At 50.6% G+C, this 26228-nt stretch overlaps 1 protein-coding gene and 1 long non-coding RNA gene across 6 annotated transcripts; both read right to left on the reverse strand.

The window, feature by feature from the left end:
• Nucleotides 1-4410: 4410 nt before the first annotated feature.
• Nucleotides 4411-13045, reverse strand: LOC135304316 (G-protein coupled receptor 83-like). Of its 4 annotated transcripts, none has more exons than XM_064426588.1 (6): nt 13002-13045; nt 11321-11948; nt 10408-10533; nt 9621-9754; nt 5436-6492; nt 4411-4760 (listed from the first exon to the last, which is right to left on the reverse strand). In XM_064426588.1, the coding sequence occupies exons 2-5, from the start codon at nt 11702-11704 to the stop codon at nt 5898-5900; spliced, it is 1239 nt and encodes a 412-aa protein (XP_064282658.1). In that variant the 5' UTR covers nt 11705-11948; nt 13002-13045; the 3' UTR covers nt 4411-4760; nt 5436-5897. The 4 variants fall into 4 exon arrangements, with proteins under 4 accessions (XP_064282658.1, XP_064282660.1, XP_064282659.1 ...); XM_064426590.1 differs by having other exon boundaries at nt 12997-13037; XM_064426589.1 differs by lacking the exon at nt 13002-13045 and adding an exon at nt 12104-12202.
• Nucleotides 13046-13587: 542 nt separating this feature from the next.
• On the reverse strand, nt 13588-26228 carry LOC135304317 (uncharacterized). 2 transcript variants are annotated; one of them, XR_010365735.1, is made up of 5 exons: nt 25277-26228; nt 24791-25143; nt 18026-19214; nt 16163-16369; nt 13588-14570 (listed from the first exon to the last, which is right to left on the reverse strand). It is a non-coding gene; the product is annotated as an uncharacterized LOC135304317 (long non-coding RNA). The 2 variants fall into 2 exon arrangements; XR_010365734.1 differs by having other exon boundaries at nt 24791-26228.

Genomic DNA, 26228 nt, shown 5'->3' on the forward strand with positions numbered 1-26228 from the left:
GGCTCCCATCCTGTCCTGTCCCCAGGACATCTCCAGTGAGAGCAGGTGGGCTGTGAGCTGCTCTGCTCCATGGTCTTACCCCGGTCCTGTCCAGAGGGTCTTCCCAAAGATGTGTCCCACACCCTCTGCCCTGGGCACCAACAGGGTTGTGCTGCTGCCCTGCAGCACCTGTGCCATGGAACGGCATCAGAAATGGCAGCTTGGCATCCAAGTGTGAGTGTGGGCACAAACACATCAACACAGGCAGAAATGGAGCGGGGGAAAGGCTCCTGTCCCCACTTGGTACAGGGAGGGGGAGCAGAGAACGTGTTAACAATGCTCAGCACTGCAGATAGGAAAATAGGACCCTTGTCCTACCTTCCCCTCAATCCCTCCTGCCTTCACAGTGACCAGGAGAAACAAAGGCAAAACAAACAATTTGACAACTTGGTTTCACAAAGAAACTGAGAATCAGTCAAGTGCTGAAGATGTTCCCATTTATAGCTGAAATGCCTGAATATATTGCTAAATATTCATGGTTTTTATTAGCTCTGCTAATCATAACAGCTCCCCTGGAGAATGAATATCCCTACATCCTGCCCTGCAAGCTGTGCAAGAAAGCAAAATCCTTATATTCTCCTGAATGGAAGGCAAAGGAAGGCAAGTTAGTGCAATTCTGTTAAACAGAACAGAGGGTGTGTCAAATTTAATAATGGGGGGAAATTCATAGCCTGCCACAGAAACATGAACATAAAGAGGAAAGGGACACTGCATTAAAGACTTTATTTGGAGTGCAGCCATTGCCATCTCCACTGCCAGTTGGCATCAGTCACTGTTCCTGGTGGGTTTAACTCCAGAACAGGGTGGGAAATGGAGACAAACAACTGAACTGTGAAGAGGAGTTCAGGAATGACAATGTACTGTGAAAGAAGAACTGTAATGCTAAAAACTGAAACTCAATTCCTTTCCAGCCTTTAGGAGAGACTTGGTTTATTAATCTGAATGTGAAAGGTCTGAGCAGTGTATCACAGTTCAGAAGCAAATTAAACTGTCCCAAACAGCCCAGAGCCACCCAGCCTACTGCAACTCCCCACTGATGGAAATGTGGTAAATCCATCATGGGAGGGATCCAGGCACTCCTTGTATTCTGAATTCTGCCATGTTTGGCCTGTGTCAGCAGCAAAAGGTCAAAATAAGCAGTGGAAGGAGAAGGAAGCTGCAAAATGTTAAGGCCATTGATTAATTGATTGCTTAATCCTGTGGAAAACTGCCTGAGGCAGGATGTGGCTGCAAAAAAACATTGTCTGTCTCAAAAATAGGAACAAAATCTGCTGCTCTGAAAGTTGCTGCCATCATTTTTGTTAGGTATCATAAATTATCTCCTAACAGTACACACAGTCTGGGCACCAGGAATCACACTGATGGTGGTGTTCAGATTGGCTCCAAGTGTGGGCTTGAAATGGAAATGACTTCTGCAGGGCTGTAGGAACAGCAAGAAATGGTCAAAATGAGGCTTTGAAAATCCCTGCTGTTGCTGTCAGCTACACCAGGTCCCTGCAGAGTGGAAATCCTGGAGACAGGAGACCACCAAGGTCCCACAGCCTGCAGGACACAGCATGGACGGGATACAGATGTATGCCATGAAATAATGTGGGAATGACATAGAGGACATAAACCTTTATGCTCTGAAGGCCCATTAATTGTGAAGTAATAAGCAGGAATTCCATTAATGGGGACATTCCCCGTGCTTGCCCCTTACAGTGTCCCATAAAGCAATTGGGTTTGTCTCCAGCAGATGCATTAGATGGTCCATTCATCTGATTTTGTAAAGCAATTAGTCTGGTCTCATCTGCCAAGGAGACTTTTATGGGCCTGTCATGGAGAAGTCTCTTCAAGTGACAGACTATTGTGTTGTACAACCAGACCTGGATCCTGCAGAGCTCAGCCTGTGGCTTTTGGGGTGTTTATTACTCTTTTTGCCCTCTCACGTCTGGTTAAGTGACAGCTGTTCTCCACTTCTACAACTTGGCACTACTGAACTGAGCAGCATCAGCCGGTGTGGGCTGCTGGGGGAGTGAAACATCAATCAAGGACCGAGTGCATTAATTCAGCCCTTATTACCAGGGCAAATAACAAAACACCAAGGGATGGGGAGCAGGGCAAGAGGTGCTTTTGATCTGCTGCCTGTGGAGGCTGCATGTGACCTCCCGAGGGAGGGCTGGCTCCAGCACACCCCCAGGCACACACCCACACCCCTGCCTGCTCGGGCTGGTCCCTCCTGGCTCTCCCAGCACTGCTCAGAGCAGCTTTTGGTACCTGCTGCTGGCCCCCTGCCCCAGCCCATCAGGGACCCCAAAGAACAGCTGCTCCAGGGCAGAAACTCAACATCTGCAGCACATCTGGGCAAGGAGACGCCTCCAATGTACCTGCTGGGCTCAGACTGGGACGAGCCAAGCCCTGGGAGTGCTCTGGTGTCACCTCAGGGGAGCAGACCCTGGAACTGGGGTGGGGATCACTGCTGAGCCCTGGTGGGACAGGGCAGCTTGTGAGATGCCATCAGCCTTCAAACCAAGCGCTGCCTGCAGCCCGTGCCTGGTGCTAAACCTGTCCTCACTTGCCGGTATTCCTGCCTCCAAAGTCTGGGAGATCAGACGCGTTCCTTTGCCCACCGCAGAGCAGGAGTGCGGCGGCAGGAGGCAGAAGGGGAGAGCAGGAGGGGTCTGTGGGGACAGGGGAGTTCTTTGGGGGGCAGGTGGGCTCTGTGGGGGCAGGCAGCTTGTCTCCACAGCCAGTGAGAGAGCAGAGCTGTGCACCCCGGCTCCAGGGAGAGACTTTGCTGCTGCCTGGGGCACAGGGCGGCTGCACATCTTCTCCCACGCGGGAATTCGGGGTGTGCCCTTCACATCCAGTCTCCCAGGTAAGGGCCAGGCTCCTTCCTCCCTCTTCATCCCCTGCTCTGTGATTGACCTAAGATGCCGAGTTACTTGATGATGGTTTGTCACTGGCCCACCTACACCCTAACATCCAGAATTTAAACTGGATTTAACTGAGGACATTCCCCCTTATCCCTGCAGCGTGCTTTGGCCAGCCCCTCCGTACTGTTTTCCACTTGAAGAGCTAAGTGATGATAATTGTATTCTGTTTCTCCTTCCTGAGCTAATTTTCTGACTCATTGTGGGGGTTTTTCTGCTAGCTTTTTGTTAATCTAGTTGGCATGTTGTGGTTTCTTTGTTCATTATGTGGTGGGGCTGTATAAGAGGATTTGTCTCTGGAATTCAGGTATCCCCTGCACTGCGCTCCCTGTTATCATCTTCATCAGCAACTCTGCTGAAGGCACTCTGCTGCATTTGGCATGAGCTAACCTTAATAAATTCGGGCTGTTAATCACTCAGACATGTCTCGCTGGATCTTTGCACGCTGATTTGTGTGTGCTCAAATAGTTTCCCGGGAGTAGCCTTGTGGTGACTCAGTGTTTCAATAATTTGCCCTCCAAACTCTCCCGGGGGCTTCGCCTGCCGAGAGAGCCGCGCCGCAGCCACCGGGGCACCGGGAGGAAGCAGGAGGGGTCTCCTGGTGGCAGAGGCTTCCCGGAGGATTCTCCTGGCACCCCACACTCCTGCCGGGCCCCAGGCTGTGTCTGCGGGGAGCAAGGAGCCCTGGCCGGCCGGGAGCGGAGCTCAGCCTGGCTCCGGTCCCCGGGAGCTCCCCCTGGATCCCGGCGCCGCTCGGGATGCCATTTCCACAGGTGCCCGGCGGGATGGAGAACATTAAGGAATGTTTATAAGGAATGTTTAAGCACCTATTTATGTGCTGAGCTGACTCAGACCCAGCAGAAGCCGACTTTCACAGATTCCCTTTTCCAGAAGTTGGCTTGGAGTCCAGCAGAGATGCAGCCTCCTGCTCCCCAGGCATTGTCCTTGCCCTGGTCAAACGATGCTCAGGTTATACTTTTTTAATATATATTGTGCATTTTATGTTTGCCTGAGCTCTGCTGGGCATCAGGGCATCCTCAAGTGATACAGGAGCCCTGAGGCACTGGGCAAAGGGTGCAAAGTTCTGATTCTCACTCAGGCATTGATAATTATCAGTCCAGATAGCTGAGCCATTACGGAGATTCGATACACTCAGCTCTTACATCCTGCCCATTTAGGGGAGAAAAATTCAGCAACGAGGAGATGCTGCGATTGACAGATCCAAGGAAAACCAGCCAGGTTATTTCTGACAGCAAGAGACAGATAACTACAGGGATTAGCAGAAGATCAAGGCAGTGTGGAGAGACCCCTTCTTTGGAGTAAGGACTTGGACTCCTCCACAAAAAGGTTATTTAGCCATTTAAAGGAAGAAAAACAAACCTAATAAATATTAAAGACAACACATGGCAGTTTGAGAGCTGCTCACCAAAAGCTAGTGAGGAGTGAGAAACAGGAAAAAAACAAATGATAGCTTCTTTTACTAATTAAATGAGGTGATGCTTATTAATTACAGATTATATTAATATTCTGAGAAACTCACAGTGATGTTTTTTGAGTGAAAAAAAACCCCTTCTGTACAGTGAGGGAGGACAGTGCTGGCAACCAGCACAACTTTGAATTCCCATGTTCAATAATTGTGACCTCCAAGCAAAGTGTCTCAGGGACAAAGCATTCACCCATTCCTGCTGCCACTCCTCGTGTTCTGCTGTTTTCTTCTGGTGCAGGCACTGCAGTGCACACCCAAGGTGCCCAGCTGGGGTCAAGTGGCCTGAAGCTAGGATCCCCTCCTTTCTGTCCTTTTCCTTCCCACTGCAAAAATTGAAAATAACAAAAAAAAAAAAAAAAAAAAAAAAAAAAAAAAAAAAAAAAAAAAAAAATCAGTCCTTAGTTTCCCTTCTTTGGTCTGGCTTATTCTCCCCTGGGAAGGTGGTGGGAGTATGTTCTTATTCCCTCAAGCCACCCAGCTCCCCCACTGCCTCTCTGGGCTGAAAATCTGTCTGGGCTATCACCAGGGCAGACCAGGAGCCCCCCAGCAGACACGGCTGCCCTTGGGCTACTGAAATCCATCACCTGGCTTGCACCAACTAGACAGCCCCAGAGTCCTTGGTTGCTCCTCACAGAACATTCCTTCTGGCCCTTTCTTGCCCTCCTGTTGTTTAAATGAGACTTTTACAGCAACCAGTAACAATGCAGAATGATTCCATTCTTCAGTGAGTGAATGCTACAGCCCTGATGAAATATTTTGTGGCCTTTTATAAAGTGCCAGTGTAGCTCTCTTTACTGAATAAATATATTTATAATAAAAAGAACTTCTCAGTGGACTACATGAATCTGTCATCGTGCCATCTGAGCCTACGGCCATGGCTCCTGGGGTGCATCCCTGCTCCCCTTGTCTGGGGCTGGCTTCCAGCTGCTGTGGGTGGGACAGACAGGGCAGGAGGAGCAGCAGAATCTGACAGCAAAATCTCTGTAAACAACCCTTACCTCTGTAGGAGGCTTTGCTATACACTAATTGGTGAGGCTCCCTGTGGATGGAGTTCATCTGCATGCCCAAGTCCTTCCTTCAGACACCTGTCATCACGGATTTGTTTCTGCTGCTGTTCAGAGCCCCACGTTATCACACGTGTTACAGCCAGTGACAGAAACCTGGGTCCACTCCCTCTGGTAGCAATAAATGGGAAAACCTGAAAGCAGATCACGATGTCTGAGAAGCTCCATGTCCCCTGCACATATTCCTGTCCCCTGGGCCAGCTGCAGCGTGGGTTTCACTGGTAGAGTGCTGGAGAGGCTGCGTGCCCACCACGTCAAGCAGAGGAGCGGCTAGAGTAAGACAAGCCAAAAAATCAGCAGTAAAACAAGAGAGCAGCAATGCTGGCTCCTGAGGAGAGACTGGGAGATGCCCTTTGGTGCCTGCCACAAGCAGGCAGGTCCCCTCAGCCCCGTGGCTCACAGGTCCGTGTTGGCCGTCGGGAGGTTCCTGGTGGAGCAGCTGGCCTGGGAGGCCGGTCCCTTCCTGCAGCGGGCCTGCTCCAGCCACGCCTCGCGGCAGGACGTGGCCCTGGGTGGCAGCGCCTGCTCCCGAGGCTGTGTCCCCTTCTGGCAGATGCAGAGCAGGGAGCGGAGCCCCGTGCGGAAGCTCTCGTTCAGCCAGCAGTAGATGAAGGGGTTGTAGCAGGTGCTGCTCATGGCGAACCAGTGCAGCGCGAAATAGAGCGAGTTCCTTGTCTTGATGCCCAGGCTGGAGATCAGCACCACGTAGCAGTTCAGGGGGAACCAGCAGACTGCAAAGACCACCACCACCAGCACCAGCATCTTGATGCTCTTCTTCTTGTTCCTGTGGTGGGTGACATACTGCTGCCTGGTGACGTCCCCGATGGCATTGCGGAGCCACAGCTTCTTGGCCAGGCGCATGTAGGTGACAGTGATGATCAGCAGGGGCAGGAGGTAAAGGAGGAGAAAGGTAGACAGGTCCAGATACTTCCAGACCAACTCTGCAGGCTCGGGGAAGTCAGGGAGGCACAGACTCCGGACAGTGGCTTCCCTTGAAAACAGGAAATACAGACATGGCACGTGGCCATTGCTGTCCCATGGGTGCTGCTGGCTCGGCAAAACACAGTGGGGGTCTCACACTGCCCACAGCCACCTGCTCAGAGGTGTAGTGGGGACAGAGGGAGGACACAGAGCCACAGCTCTGGCATGTCTCTCTCAGGCTGGACCTGCAGCCCCTGCCCTCCATGGGAGCACCCACCGTGCTGTGTCCCCCAGCAGCCAGGACCCCTTGCCCTGCCATACCCCCAGCACAGGATCCCTCAGCCAGAGCCACTGCAGCAGCTCTAAGCCAAGGCTGTTCTGGAGGGGAGGGAAGGGCTGGAGGCTGTGAGAAAGACTCACAGGCAGGACCCACCCACCTCCCTTCCCTACCCACCATTCCATTGCCATCAGCTCCTACAACCTTCCTGCCACCTCTTAAAACTGGTGTGATGATTATTCACTTGGCTCCAGTGGAACCACTGACAATGAACTAACAAAAGAAAGTGTAACCATACACAACAGCTCATTTTAACAACCTCTCACCTGTCCCATCCCATCCAGCCCCAGGATCCCAATGTGTTCCCACTGCCTGGCCAGCAGTGGCTCTCATCCCATCACCCTTCACTGCACTGCATGTCCCCTCCACACCCTGCAGCTGGAGTAATGGAATTTATTTCAGTGGATGTTTTCTCCTTTTCATTCCTTTCCCCTCTCTTTTTCTTTCTCCTATTCCATTTTACTCTTCTTTCTTCACCCTTTGTCCTCGGTTCTCCTCTATTCAGCAAAGATTTGAGCCCCCATCAAGCTGTACTATTCACTGCAGTATTGATTAATATCTTTAATATCCTGTTTTCAACTGCTGGAGCTGCCTTTTGTGCCACAAATAGGAGATTGCTGAGAACAGGCAGCTGGAGCAGGGGATGAGGTCAGAGGAGTGACAATGGGTCCACCGAGTACAGAGGACCCGGAGACGCCACTCAAGATGGGAACTGACACAGAAGGGAGAATCATCATTTTTGAACTGAAGTCTTGACTTTTCCTCCCCTGGATCTGAGGGACCTCACCACTGGCACAGGGGACCTGCCCAAGGGGATCTGACTGTTTCAGTGAGTGCTGATATGACTAGGGACTCAGATGGCTGCTGTGTAGTGCAGCCAGAGAGGGATGTTGGTGGAGCCCCTGTTTCCCATCCCAGAACCCTAACCACTCCCTGGAAGCAATCTCAGAAACCCTGACCCTGCAGGAGCTATTACAAGCAATATTACAACTGCGATTTTTTTTTTTCAATGGAAAGCAGGGACAGGAATAGCATGTCCTGGAAGTCCTTATATTGCTGAGCTGCCTCGTGCCAACACAGGGCTCGGTTTCCTCTGGCCATGCCAAAGGATGAGCAGAGACAGGTGCCCCGAAACAGATCGTGGGGTTCGTTCATTCATGAGCAATTTGTTCCCTAATCCCCAAGCACAGCTGCGGAGCAACGCAAGCACGGAGTAACCCTGCCCTGTGTTTACAGTCTGCAGCTAGAGTATGATACCCCCTGGCCATGGCAGCACATCAGGCACAAGCACAGCCAGGGGAGGGCTGTGAAGCCCCCATCCCACTTCCAGCTGGTGTAGCCCCTTGGACACCAAAAGCAGGGACAGCCTAGGCAGGCACTCACGCTCTCCTGCCTCATCAACAGGAGGGATCTGGCTGGGCTGCAGGAAATTAGATTTGTCCTTTATACAGAAGGTCAGTGTCTACAATAGAAATCTCATTCCTGCTGCCTGTCAGTGTCTCCTTGCCCCACTCCCTGGGATGCTGATCTCAGCCTGAAAATACAGGTCATGGTAAGATTATCCCCTTGGCCTCAAGGCTGGCATTCCTGCGAAGGGCAGCACCAGCAGCGTGACACCTGCCACAAAAATCCCACTTGGGTACTGTTACAGACTGTTTTCTAGACAAGAGAGGTCACAGCAATGCCACAGGCTGGTGGGGACAGGAGGGACAGAACAGGTTGGGTACCACAGAGGAAAGGGCTGCAAGGGAAAAGAACCCCAGAGTTTGGGGTTTGTATTTCTGCCTGGCAGAGTGTGACAGCAGAGACAAGTGCCATTGCAGGGCCTTTTGTGGGGAGATAAACTTCTGCTTTAATTTTTTTCTTTTCTCTCTTTCCCTCTACATTAGAACCTTCTCTTTTTTTCTGGTATTTCAATCCTTATCCTTATGTTGATGTGAAATTTCACTTCATCTGCTGTCACTGTGTTCAGCCAAGCAAAGAGCTCCCTTTTGTGAGGAGAGGCACCATGGCACACCAGGACAGCTCCAGTTCCTGCCAAAGCACTGATGCCTCACCTGCCCCACTGGTCCCCCACAGCCCTGCTTCATGAAGAATGTATGTTCTCTATGTTTTTCTCGTTAGTGTAACACTGGACAGAGGAACCTCAAGCTTCAGGGAAGGTTGGTCCTGCTTCGTAAATCCACATGGATGAAATAGAGGGAAGTCACAACCTGAGACTCAAGGTAGGAAATCCTGGGGAAGAGGGATCAGTAGCCCTGCTGACAAACCAGGGTGGTCCCCTGCTCCTGCTCCCAGCAGAGCCTTGGTGATGTCAGCACAGGTATTCCCAACGGGAAGTTTATTTTCTTTCTTTTTGAAACTGCAGTTTGACTTTCTCTCTCCTCCCTCCCTGGGGGAGTTGGATGGGCTTGGTCTTGCTGGGTCTGAGGAGCTGAGCAGGCAAAAGGAGGGAAGAGGAAAGTCCCTCAGGAGAAAATTACCTTCTCAGGACAGAGTCTCTCCTGGCGAGGCCATGGCACTGGAGGAGGTGTGTGCTGCCAACAGCTGTGCCCCAGCCAGGCTGTGCCTGGGACTGCCCCAGCACGTGGCTGGGAGTGGACCCAGATCCTCACCTGGGCACGCAGGAGGTGGCAACAGCAAACCCTGGCCAGCAGGCCAGGCAGAGCACAGGCCAGGCAGCTCTTCCACAGCCCCAGCCTCTGCTGGGGGAAGTGGGATGTCACCCATACACCGACTCCCTCTCATCCCAATCACCCATCCCGTGCCTGGATGCTCAGCTGCCCTCCCTGCTGAGCAAGTGGCTCTGCACAGGGGCTGCCAGGCCTCCACACGCTCACTGGGAAGGGGAAATCACTCACCTGTAGTTATACTGGAAAAGCTTTTGATAGACAGCATGGGGCAGGGAGAAACAGGTTGCCATCAGCCAGATAACAGAGATGCTCAGAGCTCCCTTTGTCAGGGACATCCTCTGCTTCAGAGGGTTCAGGATGACCTGCAACAGAGACTCCATCGTGACCCCTCTCCCACAGGAAGCAAAGGCCCTCACAGCCCACAGAGGAGAGGGCAGCTTGTGACATAACCTAACACAGCTAATGATAGGAAAATGACAGCCATGATCAGGAAAATGTCCTGTTTATTAGAGTGACCTGGAAAATGGGAAACATTGAACTTCTCAGTCTGCTCAGGAGAGCTTTCAAACTTTATCCTCAATCTTGTAATGTGTTTTCCTTAAGCTGGAGGTTACATTAGGTTAAAAAAAAAGGAAGATATCTACCAAGTGTCTTCACTTAAGGGTATGTTTTTTATTCTATATGAACTATATTAAAACATCTCTTGTTCCAGCTGGGCCTGTGAAGCTGAGCTTTCCTTCTCTATGCTGAGGCAGAAATTCACCTTTCATGAGATTTTCTTTGTTAGATCTTTAAACTGATAAAATCTGATCTGGATTTATCAGTCTGGAACTTACTATTTGACAACAGCACATGAAGGGGGAGTGATTGCTAGGGACAAGCACATGGCCTGGGCTGTCCTTGCTGCCCTGCACTGGACACAGAGCCAGCGTTTGTCATGGCCACGGACAGAAAAACTTATCATAGCTCAAGTCTGCTCTCAGAGCCCTGAAAGAAGAGGGGCAGGCAGTGTCACCTGGTGCCTGTCGAGAGCGATGGCCGTCAGGGTCAGTGTGGACACGTGGAGGGAGCAGTACTGCACAAAGCGGCTGATGTGGCACATGGCCTTTCCAAAAACCCACGTGCTGTTCACAAAGCGGACCTGAGGGGAAACAACAGCTCATCAGCCAGAAAATGTGGTAAAAACAAATCCATGGGGATTTGGTTTGTTTTCCAACAAGTCCTGTGGCTGGAACCTGAGCTGGCTCAGGGGGTCTGGCTGGTTGGGCAGCTTCACCTGAAACTTATAGAAAGATCAGCTATCCTGGTCTCTGAAACACCTTTACAGAAGAGTTTATAGGCTCAAACCCCACTGATTATGAAGTGGTGATGCCACAGCCCTCCTGGCCAGTTCTACAGACATTGTGAACAGTGGTAAAAACTTTTCATTACACTAACAACTATATTTGGAAAAAGTGCACCAAGGTTTGATATCAATCCCACTGTCAGATTTGGAGAGCTTTCATTGAAGCCTTTATCCAGCTGGCATCTCTGAAAAGCTTGACTACTTTCTTCCAGTCACCCAGTATGGCTGACATTCAGACTGTTCTGACCCACTAAGGGACTCTCTAGTGCTCTCCTGCATGAACATTAAAAACACGGGAACTTGTTCTCATTCCCCAAGAAGCTCTTGCTGGGGTTTGGTAGCACACGTTGTGATAGACTTTGGAGTTTCTAGGAGTTACAGAGTCTAACAGAGCAACAGAGAGCCATAGGTGGCTGAACAGTGTTCTACTTGCCTGGTAGAGTTATCAGTTAGACTTGGTGGTGTTGGGTTCCCACCTCAGCCCTAGGAGAGAGTGCATGGAAAGTCTGTGACCACCAGGCAGAGTTCTGGTGGGTGGGAGACTCCTGTCCTGGCTGAAGGGACAGCAAGACCAGCTACTTACCAAGGTGAAAGGTGTGTTGAGCAGTGTGATCATGATGTCTGACACTGCCAGGTTGACGATGAAGAGGCTGGTGGCTGAGTGCATCCTCTTGTTCTTCAGCACCACGTGGCACACCAGCATGTTCCCAAAGAGAGACGTGACGATAATGACCGAGTATGCCACGATTAGCAGTGCTTTCACTGTTGGTTTCTGGGATTCTGGCTCATATTTAGCCAGCTCAGCAAATTTCTCCCACTCAACAATGCGGCTCTCTGTCCAGTTGAAGATGCTCCTGTTCGTTGTGTGGTAGATGGACATGAGTTTGGCCAGGGAAGAATAATGGTCAAACTCCCCAAGAAAGCCCATCACCTGTGACCTGGATGGCTGAAGCAGTGAGTGAGGCATGGAAGGTCGACCCCAGTCTTCCCAGCTGGGGAGCAGTACCAGTGGTGTCACAGAAACAGGCTGGTTTGGGGACCACACACCCTCATACAGCAAGAAGAGCCAGAACTTCACAGGTGAGCTCTGGGCTCAAGCAGGCTGCCTGACCATCCCGTGTTGCTGTCGCAGGAACTTCTTCCCAATGCAGAAACGCTCACCTTCTGCTCTAAACAAATCCAAGGACATCTTTCCAGCAACGACCTGAATTCTGAATAGAAACCAACACTTCACTTTCTGGATCAGCTATGTCTGTACGTGACACTGCATAGATTACAGCATGATTATACCTCAACCTCAAGGAGAGCCCAAACTCCCCACCCTTACTCCCCTCCCTAACTCCTACCCTTACCCCCTCTCACACACCTCGTTTTTGCTCCCGACCGTGCCCGGTCCCAAGGGGCAGCAGCGGCTCCTCGGGCTCCTGCGCTGGAAACACCGCACCTCACACCCCGCACCGCACACTCGGCACCGCACACCCCGCACCGCACACACGGCACCGCACACACGGCACCGCACCCCGCACTGCACACACCGCACCGCACACCCTGCACCGCACACACGGCACCGCACACACGGCACCGCACACACGGCACCGCACCCCGCACTGCACACACCGCACCGCACACCCCGCACCGCACCGCACACCCCGCACCGCACACACGGCACCGCACACACAGCACCGCACACACCGCACCGCACACACAGCACCGCACACCCCGCACCGCACACACAGCACCGCACACCCCGCACCGCACACCCCGCACCGCACACCCCGCACCGCACACACGGCACCGCACCCCGCACTGCACACACAGCACCGCACACACAGCACCGCACACCCCGCACCGCACACACCGCACCGCACACCCCGCACCGCACACACCGCACCGCACACACGGCACCGCACACTCCGCACCGCACACACCGCACCGCACACCCCGCACTGCACACACGGCACCGCACACCCCGCACCGCACACCCCGCACCGCACACACCGCACACCCCGCACCGCACACCCCGCACCGCACACCCCGCACCGCACACACAGCACCGCACACACCGCACACCCCGCACCGCACACCCCGCACCGCACACACGGCACCGCACACTCCGCACCGCACACACAGCACCGCACACCCCGCACCGCACCCCGCACCGCACACACCCCGCGCACCTTCCGCACCCGTCTGACCCCGCACCCCGCGCTGCACCGGCACCCCGGACCCCTCCCACACCGCACCCCGCACCCCTCTCACCGCACCCCGCTCCCCCGGCCCGTCCGCACGTGCGGCCGGCGGGGCCGGCGCCGCCGCTCGGGGCGGGCTCGGGGCGGAGCTGCTCCATTCATAAATCGGCGCGGGCGGAGCCCCGAGGGTCGCTACCGGGGTTAGTCAGTGCCGCGGCTCCCCGCGCGCCCCGCACCCGCCGGTGCCGGTGCCGGTGCCGGTGCCGGTGCCGGTGCCGGTGCCGGTGCCGGTGCCGGTGCCGGTGCCGCTCCCTCGGTACCCAGAGCGGCTGCTGCGGGGCCGGGGCGGAGGGCAGCGCCCAGCACAGCGGCGAGCGGGCACGGAGCATCCGTGCTTGCAGAGTGCCCGGCACTGCCTTAACGGGAAAGAGGGAAAAGCATCCTCACAAGCCGCTCCCGGCCCGAATCTTTGCGGAAAGCTCCTGGTGGAGTTTCAGCCCTTGTTTTTTGATAAATGCTTTTATCACTCTTGACAGGTGCTGATACAGAAGACAGTTTAGGTCTCAAAGACTTTAGGCAACATATTGTTAATGTATCATCTTTCTCATTTTGTGTTCCATATGTGTGTCACATATTCCATATATATATATATATATATATATATATATATATATCTCTAAAGCGAGTTTCTTTTCCTGTCCATTTCCAGTCACCTGCATGATCTCCTTCCCCTGTCCATGTCCATGCTGTGGCCAGGCCATGCAAGGACTAAGGCAGGGGAGTAGCTACAGGATGGGAAACACATGGGAGGGACATGGGACACAGGACATAGAGAATGTGCCTCTTGCCAGACTCCAAATTCTGCTTCTGAGTAAAAAGGTCCCGTGCTGACGCAAGGAGTCAAGAATTCACTTTCATTGTCAGTGTGGGGTTTAACAGCCCAGTGCAGTTCAAGAAACAGCTACGGTCATTCTGCGTGTTCCAATGATAAGAACACTTATATTTTCCAAATTATCCATTTTTTTTCCTAATTCCAACTAATAATTTTAAAATGCTGTTTGCAAGCCTGATGTCTGTCCTGGTACCTGGCATTTGTAACCTCTATCAGGGCATATAAACAATGATGACAGGTACAATGTTAAATTTTTCCTAGTTTGGGGGTAATTTGTCATGGAGTAAACTGGGCATCCCAATTTGCACTGTGTCAGCCACAGACTCTTGGAAAGACTAATGGAGATCTTCCTGGCAAATAGTAGAAAAATAGTCCAGATGAAGAGAGGAGGAAAGATTTGTATATTTGGTGTGTATTTCCAAGGAGCTGGTTCTTTGCTCACAGCTTTGTATTTATGGATTCCCAGGTCTAAGAGATGCACCAGTCCTGACTGTGGCAGAGCTCCAGTTGCTTTCAGCAGAACCAGGATGAACTTTGCAGTTGCTCTCTGGAGTTTCTTGCCTGAGGGCTACAGAAAAGGCATACTGGAAGTTTATTACCGCTATAGCAAGATGATCTGGGAGGTTCCTGCTATTTTTTAGTCCTCCTGAAGCCATTTTCACTGTGGCTGTGAGATTCTTGTGCATCCAAAGAGCTGTTTCATTATCCTCCCATGCTGTTCTGGCTGGCATACATTAGCACTGGCTTTAGAGCTGCAAGCTCAGAAGAGGAGAGCTGAGTTTAGTCTAATCATATTTCCAGCAAAATCCCAGGCATGTCAGCTTTCTCCAGGTGCAAATTATCAAACTACAGTATGTGCTAGAACCTCCTGAAACACTCAGGCCCTCACTGGCTAAGGAGTTAAGGCTTGATCCCTTCCAGAGCAATAATCCCAGCCAGCCTCTCTCTCCTGCCCTCGGACCCCTGATGGAGCTGCCAGCCCCATGTGTTCCATGTCATTACACAAGTCTCTGGTTGATGCTCGTCTGGTTTTTATCTGTCAGAAAACACTTCAGGAGCAGGAATGGTTGTGTTGTGGAATAAAATTGTTAGTTTTCTCCCTGTCGTTCTTGAGCAAAATTCCAGTTACCTGCTTGTCTCTGAGGAGACGGCGTGCAGGAGGTATTAAAGGTATTCAGTGCCTTTCTTTCTTGTGTCTTACTCTTAAATGTCACAAGGTTCTTTTAGAAGAATTAATAAAAGTACAGATACACAGGCACCAGAGGTTTTGGAACTGAGGAGCTGCAGAACTCCTCCTTTTGCCCTCAGATATTGGTGTCTGTTAGATTTTAGGACACAGAAAGTATAGCTGAGCCCCTGAAATATTAATTACCAAGCTTTACATTGCATGTACTACTAATGTGCACAGTCCAGACATGTTAGATCCCAGCCTGGGTTTGCCTGAGGTGGCAGCAGGGTGAGAGCTTTGGCACCAGGCACTTCCACCTGAGCCTGGCTCTCTGACTGCTTCTGGAACCTTCCTCCCACCTGAGCTTTCAGCAGCCCCACAGAGGCTTTCAGGCTCCTCTCACCTGGCATGGGCACACCACATTTCTAAACAATGGATAGTGCACATCTAAAACAGAAACTGCAATCAAATTTTAAACTCATCTTTCAACTTAAATCAAATTAAAATTCAGGAGGCAGGAACTGGGAAGTGCAAAGAGTCATCCATGATAACCAAGGCTCAGTTTCCCCAGGGTCAGAGTATGATCTGACATCGGTTGCCACTGACATGGGAACAGTGCTTTCATGTGCATTAGGTCAGGCCAGAGCCTGCTGTTATCAATGTGCTCTGACTGGCTCTGAGATTCAGCACAGGCGAGTGGGTGGAGGGGCACCTTGTACAAAATGGGCTTCAAAAGGAGAAATAAGAAAAGAGCAACAATGCCATAGCAATTGAAATTGATGTCCTGTGAACAGTTACAATTTAGACTTCATTATTCAAAATACAAATGGTAATTGCATAATAGCTACTAATAATGCAACTTCAGGGTAGTTGGAAAAGAAAAGCTTTATAATGGATTTGATAGTCCTTGAGGTTCTGTAAGGTTTGGGTGACAGAACAAAGAGAACTACCATTGTATCAATCTATTACAATCTACCATTATAACTGTGCCCCCTCCCCACTCTGATGGGCTCTGTCTAGTGGCCCACTGGGGCTGGATCTTCAGACTTTTTTTTTTTCTTCTCCTTGGAAATACAGAATGACTGACAGCACACCTAATTCCTGTCTGATTGCTGGCCCCCTGATTTTCAATGGGATGTGAAACCCTAGCAGGTAACAGTAAGAGCCAGCTCCTACCTGTGCTGTCCTACCAGCTCTGAGTGCTCCAGCCTGGCCCTGGCTTGGGCCATCAAAGTCTGCCCTTTGGTTTGGTGCAGCCCATCTGTGTGGGAATTCAACCCATCCATTTCATTGTCCTTTGCTGGGGTGAACTCTCAGCTTCAGAACCCTCTGAGCCTTGAACACTCTGTACAGTGTTTTCTTTCTAGGAGGTTCTTCTCCCTCCTCCATGTGGTAGTCAAGACAGAAAAACAAATAAACAAACAAACAAAACAAAACAAAAAAAATCATGTTTTCCTTAACAGAAAACTCTTTGTTAATGAAAGGGTCTTGGCAAAGAGCGGAAGGGGTAAGTCACTTTCTGTGTGTGGTGTGCATGGGGGCTGTTATTTGGAATATTAATGCCCTCATCCCTGCCTGCAGCTCACTCTGCAGGAGCACCAGCCAGAGCTTCTTTGAGTCCTCCTGCACAGGTACAGGAACAGTGAGCAGAGACACCCCCACATCCAGGTGGGACCCCGTGCCAGCCACACTCACACCCCCACTGCCCTGAGCTCACAAGGAGCCCTCTCACCTTTGTTGAGCAGTTCCAAACTCACACACCTCTCCCAGCAGCTGAACTCAGCCCCTGTGGGAGCACATTGCTGGGTTGAGGCCAGAGCTGCAGCTCTGCAAGCAGGGCTTTGTCAGAGGCTTCCCTTCAGAGGTGGCTGGAGTGGAGGCCAGCAGCTGTCAGACACTGCACAGACCCTGTCACAAGCTCAGGAAAGAGGTGGATGTGTTTGACAAGGTGAGGAAGACTCAGGCAGCACCTTCCCCTGTGCTGTACATTCCCTGGCTTTTAAGAAATGCCATTCTGGAATGGCTCATTATCTCTGTCCCTTCCAAGACCCTATTAATTTAAAGCATGATAGGTTTGCTGGAATGACTCACACACCAAAGGAAGGGAGGAATGAAGACAGGACTTGAAAAGTATTGGTAAAATATACATTTACTTCAAAACTCTGTCCTTTGTGCAGCTCTGACCAAAGGAAGAGATGTGACCAAGGCTGAAGTTGCCTGAGCCAGCAAGGGACAATCGTGCAGAGGCTGATGGCAGCTGTAGCAACGTGCTGAGCTCTGTCTGGGGACAAGTCACCCACCAGGGCCCTGATTCAGGGACCTCACTGTGGGGCAAATATCTGTGTGTAGCTGTTGAGGGATGTGTCAGCTCAGAAAGCCCCTGAGCTGTGAAGCTCTGGTAGAAGCTCACTCCCTCAGCAGGAAGGATCCCTCAAGGATTCCAGGAAGGATCCCCCAGGATCCAGGTGTTTGCCCAGTGTCTGGGTTTGGGAGGAATGGTTCAGCCACCAGCAGCACTGGTGACAGGTCCCTTCCTGTGTCACCCCTGGCAGTGACCCCTGGGCCTGGGTGCCCCAGCCAGGGGTGCAGCTCTGCCACAGCCCAGGGCAGCCAGGACTCGGGAGCAGCTCGGCCAAAGGATGGAGGGTGCTGAGGCTCTGCCAGATTCCTGATCAGCAGAACAACCACAGGCACCAGCAGCTGATGGTGAGGGGCACGGGGAGCAGGAGCCTCTGCAAAGCTGAGCTGCAGCAGGTGCTGCAGGGTCCTAGCAGGGTGCCCAAGTCCATCATTCTGGGTTTGCAAACGCGTGGAAGCAGGAGCACAAACAGCCAGGAAAGGAGGGGCAGTTCTGACAGACACTTCTGCTGAAGCATTTAAAACTTAATTTTCAGCTCATTCAGTTAAAAGAGGTTGTGAAATTACGGCAATAAAATCTGAAGAGCATAATCCAATTGGCACTTTCCAGGGAGGTCTAAAGAGCTCAAACACAAAAGTAGTGATTATCTTGCTCTTAAATTATAAGTTAAACTACTTTACCACCAAGGGAACAAAAGATGGCCAGTATCCTTCCTGAAAGGGGCTCCAGGGGCAATCCTGGTTATTTTACATCCAAATTGCCTTCCAAGCAGCCTGAAAAAACAAAAAGATTAATACATACTGGAGAAATGTGATTTATTGGAGCATGCAGACACATACATGTCAGAGAAATTACCCCCTTGGTGGAAGGAGGCACCGTGGATAAAGAGGACCTCTCCTTTTGGATCCCTAGGAGAATTCCCACTGGTTTCCCCTGCAAAAGCTCTGGAAGAGGCTGATCTGGGTGGGATGGGCAGCCTTGGGCTGGCTGGGTGGGCACAGGGCAGCCTTGAGGATGGACAGAGAGTGACTGGCTGCCTCTCTGCCTGCATGGGACACACGGATGGCCAGGGGACAACTTCAGGGAACTGCAACAAAGAGGAATGGCTGGACAGGTTTAGAATGAAAGGGGCATTTCTCCCTGCTGTGCAAAACTGGAGGGTGCTGGGATTGCTCAGGCAGGTCCCTATGCAGCCCCACGCTGCCCCTCTGCCCTGGAGCAGCCAGACATCAAGGGGGTGACCCACCAAAATGTAGTACTGGAGATAATTGGAGCCTCCAAAGCTCAGTGTCGGGAGCTAAACAAGAGCACTGAGGAGTGAGCTCTGGCCCTAGGATCAAGCAGCACAAAGATTTCCAGGTCTGCTTTGAGACTTAGATTTCTGTAACTGTAGACAAGGCAGTAATTTTCCATTTCTTTACTTACTGGTGCAGAATTCTAAACAACCCAGGCAAGAAACCGACACACAAACCACCCAGCCAGCATATGGCTGCAGAACCCTGCCAGCCAGCATCCTCTGCTCCCAGCTGCAATTATCCGGCAAAACACGTTACCTGTGCCAGCTCTGGCTGGTTCATCTGCAGAATTTTGATCAGCTTAAATGGAAACAGGTCCACAGGGTGAAGTCAAGGCCCATCAATGTACATTTCACTGCTGGGTAAAGTCGAGGCAGGATTTTTTCTCTCCACAATAGTAATACGCTATTTCTATCAAAAACTTTTGTATTAAATCCTCTGGAACTGTGACTGCAGAAGTTCAGGAATCAGCAGAACCAGAAAGGATATACCTGAAGGTATGTGTCTTCTTCTTACCAGTTCCTTTGGTCTCCAGCCACTGGCATCATTTGGCCCTTAGCCACTGGAACCTCTCCTGCAGCAAAGAGACCAGGCAAGCAATGATGGGTGGGCATCTGCAGGGAGCCAGCCCCGCTCAGGGGAAAAACATGTTATTTATTCAACCAGAAGATTAAGTTTGCACAAAAACAAACCACAAACAAACAAACAAACAAACACAAAAATAACTAACTTACTATTAGAGTTCAGCTAATAAAGCCTCCCAGGCTGTGACACTGGCAGCAGGGTCACATCTCAGCCCCCCAGCTGGTGCTGGGCAGGAGCTGCTTGCTGCAGCCCAGTTACTGCCCCTTGGATTTGGGTTCTGCAGGGGCTGGGCCCCTCCCCAGCCATGGCAGGAAATATTCTCCTTGCCAAAATAAAGCTTGGCTTTATTTTGAAATTCCTGTGTTTCTCCTGGATTCATGGAGCTCTGCTCAGGGTTCAATACCTGTCAGAACAGAGGAGGGATTGTTCCTTTGCTCCAGAGCTAAGGTACCTCAGGTACCAGGAGAGGTTTCAGAAATGCTGATTTCTTGCTTCTGCTCAGCTTTCTTGCTCCAGGGACTGATCTAAATCACAGTCTGGTGGGGTTCCTCCCTTTCCAGGTGTAAGAGGAAAAACTACAAAATCTCTTATTGCTTTTGAGAAGTTCAGCAAGGATAGGAGGCCCAAACCCCTCCGGGCTGCTGCTGAGGCAGGGACCACTGCGCCAGGGCTGGCAGGAACAAGAATGGGGAGAGAATGCTGGCAAGGGCTGTCCATGCTTCCTGCCTACCTTCCCCAACACCTGTACAGTGCCCAGCACATCTCCAAATCCCTGAAACCCATGAGGCTGCAGAGCCTTTGGTAGCACAAAGAGACCCACACCTGGCAGGGGGCTCCTGCTGGGCAAAAGTGTGGAGACCAAGGGAAATGTTCTTGCTGCTGCTGCTGCTGCTGAGGCTTTTCCCAGGAGGAAACACAGAGCAGCATTTCAAAGCCTTTATTTGGTTCAATGCCATCCCCCTTGGTGCTGGGACCTCCAGCAAGCCTGCCCGGATCCTCCCTAGATTTCTCCAGTTCACTGGGTGATTAATTACACCAGGTGATTGATTAATTCCTGTATTTGGGGCTTATCCAATCTGGGGCTCAGGTCCTCTCCTTTTTTCTTCCAGTTTCTTCCTGCCTTAGATGGTAACTCATTCAGGAAACTTCACCTCAAAGAAGCCCCTTCTGTTAGATTTTCCCAACTGAGGCCCTTGAGGCCGTGGGCATCAGGTGGATGTATCTGCCAAATATTTTTTCTATTTTCTCAAGACTTTAGAGTGCCTGGGATTTAAATGCACTAATGTTCTGTGTTTTCTGTTTCCTTTACTAGCCTGGCAAGCACAGAAGCTGAACCTTTCCCAGAGGCACATGAATGGCTGCAAAGCAGGAGAACCAGGAGCCTGTCTTTGTTCACTTAAGAATTTGTGAACAAAAAACTGAAAAGAAACTCAGGAGACAGGCATTTCCTTTTTGTGTAGAGAATTCAATGCTGAGCTCAAAGAGGCATTTTTCCACTTTCTATTCAGCTCATTTGTGCTAATCAACAGGGGTATAATCTAAGCGAAACTAGTAAGTGCAGGTCAGTGGCCCCGATGAAACTTGCTGGGATGGAGACTTAGACCAGCCTAAACTGATTTGTGGACCTGAACCCCAAAATACTCCTGTGAAGAAAACAACCTGTTGTCAGCACTGAAGACCTCATTTGAGAGCAGAGGTACACCACAGGTCTTGGGCTGGCCCTTATTTTGGCAGACTAAGTCCTCCCATTCTGATCCAGGAGAAAATCCTGAATTATCTGGGAAGAGGGAAAGAACAGAATTCAGTGTTGCAGTTGTGTTGCAGCTGTGAACAAAGATGAGCTGATATGATTCTGCTTTGCTTGCAGCTCAGGTGATAATAAAATGACACATTCCCCATGTAGCAGAATCTCACTGATGTGGTAAAACTCAGTGTGGCTTTGGAGGCAGCTGCAATCCACATCCCTGACCACCAGCCTGTGTTTTGTACTCCAGTCAATCAGCACTGACACGGAGCACTGGAAGGGCCCAGTGCCCACAGCCTTTGTTGCTGAAGGAGGGACCTTCAGCAGCGAGGTTCTTTGCCAGGCTGCTCAGTGAGCAATCTTCTCTCTACCCTCCTTAGTTTGTGATTGGGCTCAAACACACCAACAGCTTAAAGGAAGGCTTAAAACAGAAAACTCTGTTGTGTGTATGTGTGGGGAAACAGAAACAGCAAAACCCTGTAACATAAACCATGCCCTAGGCCTGGGGGGTTCCAGCTGTAGGTGTTGCAGGAGTAGGGGCAGCTCAGGCTCCTGCAGCACAGCAGATGGGTACCACAGGCTCTGAGCATCCTCTCCCAGCTCAGGATTGTTCCAGACTCACCTGCAATTGCAGCCATGGGCAGGTGCCTCAGCAGAGCCTCACTAAGGCTCAGAGCCAGAGCAGCACTAATGGATATGAGCAGAGTGAAGATCTCTCAAGCAACATGAACCCTGACTGATCACATGTCTTTTGATGACAGTCTGCTTTTGCAGTTCTCCTTCTGGACTTCTGTTTCTTCTCCAGGACTGAATAATCCTTATTCAATGAGCACTTCATCAATATGCAGCTGTATTCTGAAGATGAGCTTCCAGGACATGACAGACACTTTCTGCTGGATTATATTCAAATTTCTTACATAGGCATTTTGATTCAAATGAATCTAATTCTCTAATAGCTTTGATTCAACCTGTAGCTCTCATACTTGAAACACTGGAGTGGTCTGGAGATGAACAAAGAATATTCAGACCTCCAAATCTAGATACAACAATGGGTTTTTTCTCCACATTTGCTCCCACCTCCTTTCTAGAGGTCAGTGCATTAAAGGAAAAGATGTGAAGTGTAATTGTCCTTTTAGTGTCTCCCTCTGTGCTGTCCATCACCTGCTGGGGCTGCCGGGGGGTCACCAGTCAAGCAGGTTCATGTTCTCCAGGGATATGATGGCCTTCAGCAATCTGTTCCCTCTCTCAAAAGCTGCCTGCTACACCAGGAGAGCACAGCACAGGCTTTGATGCTGTTGTCTGCCTTTGCTCCCCTGTTTATCAAACACTTTGAAATATGTGACACTCCTTTTGCAGGCACTCCAAACCATCCAAGCACTCCCTTTCCACAGGGCTCAGCAATTAACACTAATCTCTGGCAATAACAACATAAGAGGAAGCAGAAGACAAGGGGCAGCTCTTCACAGGCTGGGAACGTGCCTTTAGAGGTGCTGCAGGAAAACTCTTCCTCGATATTCAGGCAGTTTGTCCCTGGGTGAGGACAGAGATTTCCTAGAACCTCTTCAGAGAGCTTGTAGGATTTGCTTCATTAAGATGCCAGGAAAGAGCATCCCCACTCCTATGCCCTTTTCAAGTGGGTTTCTTCCTCAGCCAGGAAAGACAGAGAAAATTTTTCTTGAGAAATTTATAAAGATGCAAAACTTTGCAAGGATGGTTGGAGGGGACAGCTCCTGGTGCCAACCTCCTGAGCAGGGTGACACAGGCACATCTCTGGGGGTGGCTGTGCTGCTCCTTCTGTTCCCTCTGCCCAGCACAGCCTCATTCTCTTTGTGATCTTTAACATCCCCTGGCCTCCATGGATTTGTTTGTCCATATCTGAGCACATGCCTGGCTTAATGGTCCCTTGGCATGAAAAACTGCACACAGACAGGGATGACCATGATCTCAGAAACAAAAAGTGAAGGTAACTGCAGCTGAGCTAATCCTTCATCAAGACACTGTTCCAAGTGCAAAGGATAGGGGGGCAAACCCTAAGATTCTGAATTTTCAGGAGTTCTGAACTGGCATTTCCAAACATCACAAAATAGTGTCTTTCCTGCATCTTTTCTGCAGATCATTTGGAGTATGAGAGGCAAAATGGGCAGAATAATCAGATGCCACTGAACCATCACAGGACTGCAGTGACACTCAGGGAAGGGAGAGCTGTGGAACAGCCTGACCAGCAGCACAAGAGAGAGAGAAGGATTCCCTGGAGGGAGAAATCACCTCACAACTCTAAAAAGCAGACAAGAATAAGAAATTATACTGCTATGGCAGCAAATCAGGCTTTTAGGTGCAAAGTGAAGCCTAAACTTCTCCTGATAACCCTAAATACTTCAAGATCTGGGAACTGGAACTTCAACCACATCCCTGTGAGGAGCAGAGTCCCTGCACAAGTGTGGGTACCAAGCGGGAGGAGGCCAGAAACACAGAGCAGACACAAGCAGACCCCGCCGTGCCCCCCAGCTCCCCACAGCCCAGAGGAATCAGCCCTGGACACAGACCCACCAGACCCCTGCACTCACAGAGCCAGAACCTTCAAAAACCTCCTGGGCCTCAGACTTTCACAAATCTCCTGGGATTGGGTACCAAAACCACCACTCCAAGGGCAATTCTGCAGGTTTTTAAAATACCCAACAGCTCATGCACAAACCCCAGCATACCCAAGCTGCCCCTCAGATATCATTTTCCAGTGGTATCAATAAGACCCACTGAGGTCCAGGCTTCTTCTTTTATGCTCCTCCTGAAGCTGGAGCTTACTGAAGATGCAGATGAATCTCTAGTCTACACCATACCACGCAGCACAAACCTGCTGACAGATTCTAAGGGAGTGAAGAATTATCCGACCCTCAGAAAATGCTGTACAATCTGTCCTATCCTGATTTTCTTGCTCCTCCAGCAAATCACTCTGCAATTTCCTGCTGTACAGTGCTAAAATAGAAGGGAAATTGTTTCCTTATGAATCAGCACAACCAGCATTTTTTGCTTGTTTTATCTGGCTGAGCAATTTTCTCTTAGGAGAGAGAAAATAGTGCCCATGATCCTGTGAAACATCCATGGTCAAACACCTGTGTATCCAAGGGAAAGTGAGTGACTCTGGACATGGGACCCAAATATTGAGAGGCTCTATTTATTTTTTCATCTGCCGTTGAGGGGACCCTGTGGGCTCTGCTGGGGTGCACAGGCAGCATCTCCCTGGTCCCAGGGGAGGGAAGCAGAGAGCATCACCAGGGCAGCACCGTGCCAGTTTGCCACCCACGCTGCTCTGCATGCTCCCACTCTGGGAAGGGGGCCAGTGGGTGACACAGCCAGGACAGACAGCCCGAGTTCATGCACTGCAGAGAGACCATCACTGATCTGCTCCGTGTTTGGGAAGTTTGGGGTTGCTGTGGAGACACAGAACAGGATGTGACATGACAACTCCTCTGCCTACGACCTTAAAAAAAGACTTATTTTTATTAACAAGGAATGCATGCAGACAAACATTCCTCTGCTGCTGGCAGCCGTCTGTGTGGCTTGGCAGGAGTCACATCCCAGGGAGTGGGAGGGCAGGGGGATGGACAGACCCCAGCTGGGTCACAGCTCCCCCCTGATACAGGGCACAGAGCTGCCTTGGGAGGGAGGGACACTCCTCTGTGGGGCTGGGTGCCCTCCTGGTGTCAGAGCCAGGTTCTCCCCCTGCAGCAGCTTCCCCAAAAGAGTCCTCAGACAGAGCATGATGGAGGATCCCACAGATCCCTGCTCAGGACAAAGCTTTTCCTCTCAGCCTGATGAGGACCCACCTGTGACTGTCCCTTCAGAGCCAGCTTTGGAGTTCTGTGCCAGTCTCACACCGGGCACTTTGCCTTTGAAATTGAGTCTCTTGCAGTAGCAGCAATCCACAAGGAATCGTGAGTTCCATAGGAGTGATGGATAACTCCTCCTTCTGAGCAAACACGACTTGACACAAGCTTAAAGAGCTTTTACAACGCTGATCAAGAAGAAGCTGTAATTCATTACTGGAAGCTGGAATTAATTACTGCTGATAATCACATTAACCAGAGAATGCACATTCTTTGCAGGGAGTGATCAGGAGTGCTGACAGGTAAAACAGTTAAGCTCAAGAGCGTGGAATTACCCTTTTCTTCAGGAAGGCCTGAGACAGAGAAGGAGAAACAGATTCATCTGAAGCTCCTCATGCCCTTTAGTTTTCTGTCTCCCTCCAGGACATCCCCAGTTTCTTCCCTCTCTCCAAAGCTGGCCATGCTGAACCATGCTGTCACTCTCACCTGGATCCCTGGGATCCCATCCAAATGAGCTCAGGCTCTCTGCAGTGCTATTTGAAAGGTCAGGATCTGAGTCATGACTCCAGTATGGTGATATTTTTGGCACTGCTTTAATCATTTTCTCCTGTATGTCTCATGCACTGCCTGCCAGAACCCCTTGTCCTCCCAATTATGGTGAAAAAAGATAATTAGTAATACACTAATTCAGGAACTACTTGGAATTATTGACGAACAGCCTCTAGTCCAACAATATGAATTCTTCATTTATCTTCTCCACTTCAGTGCTGGCACAGGGATAAATGCTGGGCCAGGCTTTCCAAGGGAGACGCTTGTCAGCTGCTGGGAATGTTTATGTTAGAATCCTGACGTGTAATGCTAACATGCTGGTGCAAAAAGGGACACGAAGCCCATCACTAGGATCCCTGTTGTTCCCTTGTGGTCTCCTCTCAACCCCCAGTGACAGAACTCTTTTCTGTGCTCTGCAGAAAACCAGAACCCTGCTCCTCAAACCCTGTGCTTGCACCACACCAGCCACAGGCATTCCAGATCACATGAACTCACAAATATTTCTGACATTCATTTGTGTTCCTCAGTCTAGACTCATCATGTCCAGCTATTTCATTCCTGAGATCCCAAAAATTTCAAAACTGCATTTCCTCTGCTGAAGTTTCATTCCACATAAATATTGTTTTTAATGTCTCATATTATTTGACAAATATTAATTCATTCTCAGCCTTCCTGTGAAGCAGAGAAATTGCTGTCATTAACCTCACTTTATGGAAAGAGAAGAGAAATTATTTGCTGAGGGCAAAGAGGGAAAACTGGTATTAATGTGGGAGTGAGAGCTCAAAGGCTCCATCTCTGAGCCACCCCTCTCCTCAGCAGAGCAGTGCCAGGCATCCTTTTTTGGGTGGCCAGCAGAGACGTCCATGGCACCTCCCTCACATCTGCTCTT

Source organism: Passer domesticus, chromosome 7 (assembly GCF_036417665.1).
Source record: "Passer domesticus isolate bPasDom1 chromosome 7, bPasDom1.hap1, whole genome shotgun sequence".
NCBI classification, from domain to species: domain Eukaryota; kingdom Metazoa; phylum Chordata; class Aves; order Passeriformes; family Passeridae; genus Passer; species Passer domesticus.

Coding starts and splice junctions, on each gene's coding strand:
- LOC135304316 (XM_064426588.1), bottom strand. CDS start 11,704: ATGCCTCACTCACTGCTTCAGCCATCCAGGTCACAGGTGATGGGCTTT. Junction 10,534..11,320: donor TCAACACACCTTTCACCTTG/GTAAGTAGCTGG, acceptor GTTTCCCCTCAG/GTCCGCTTTGTGAACAGCAC. Junction 9,755..10,407: donor TCGCTCTCGACAGGCACCAG/GTGACACTGCCT, acceptor TCTCTGTTGCAG/GTCATCCTGAACCCTCTGAA.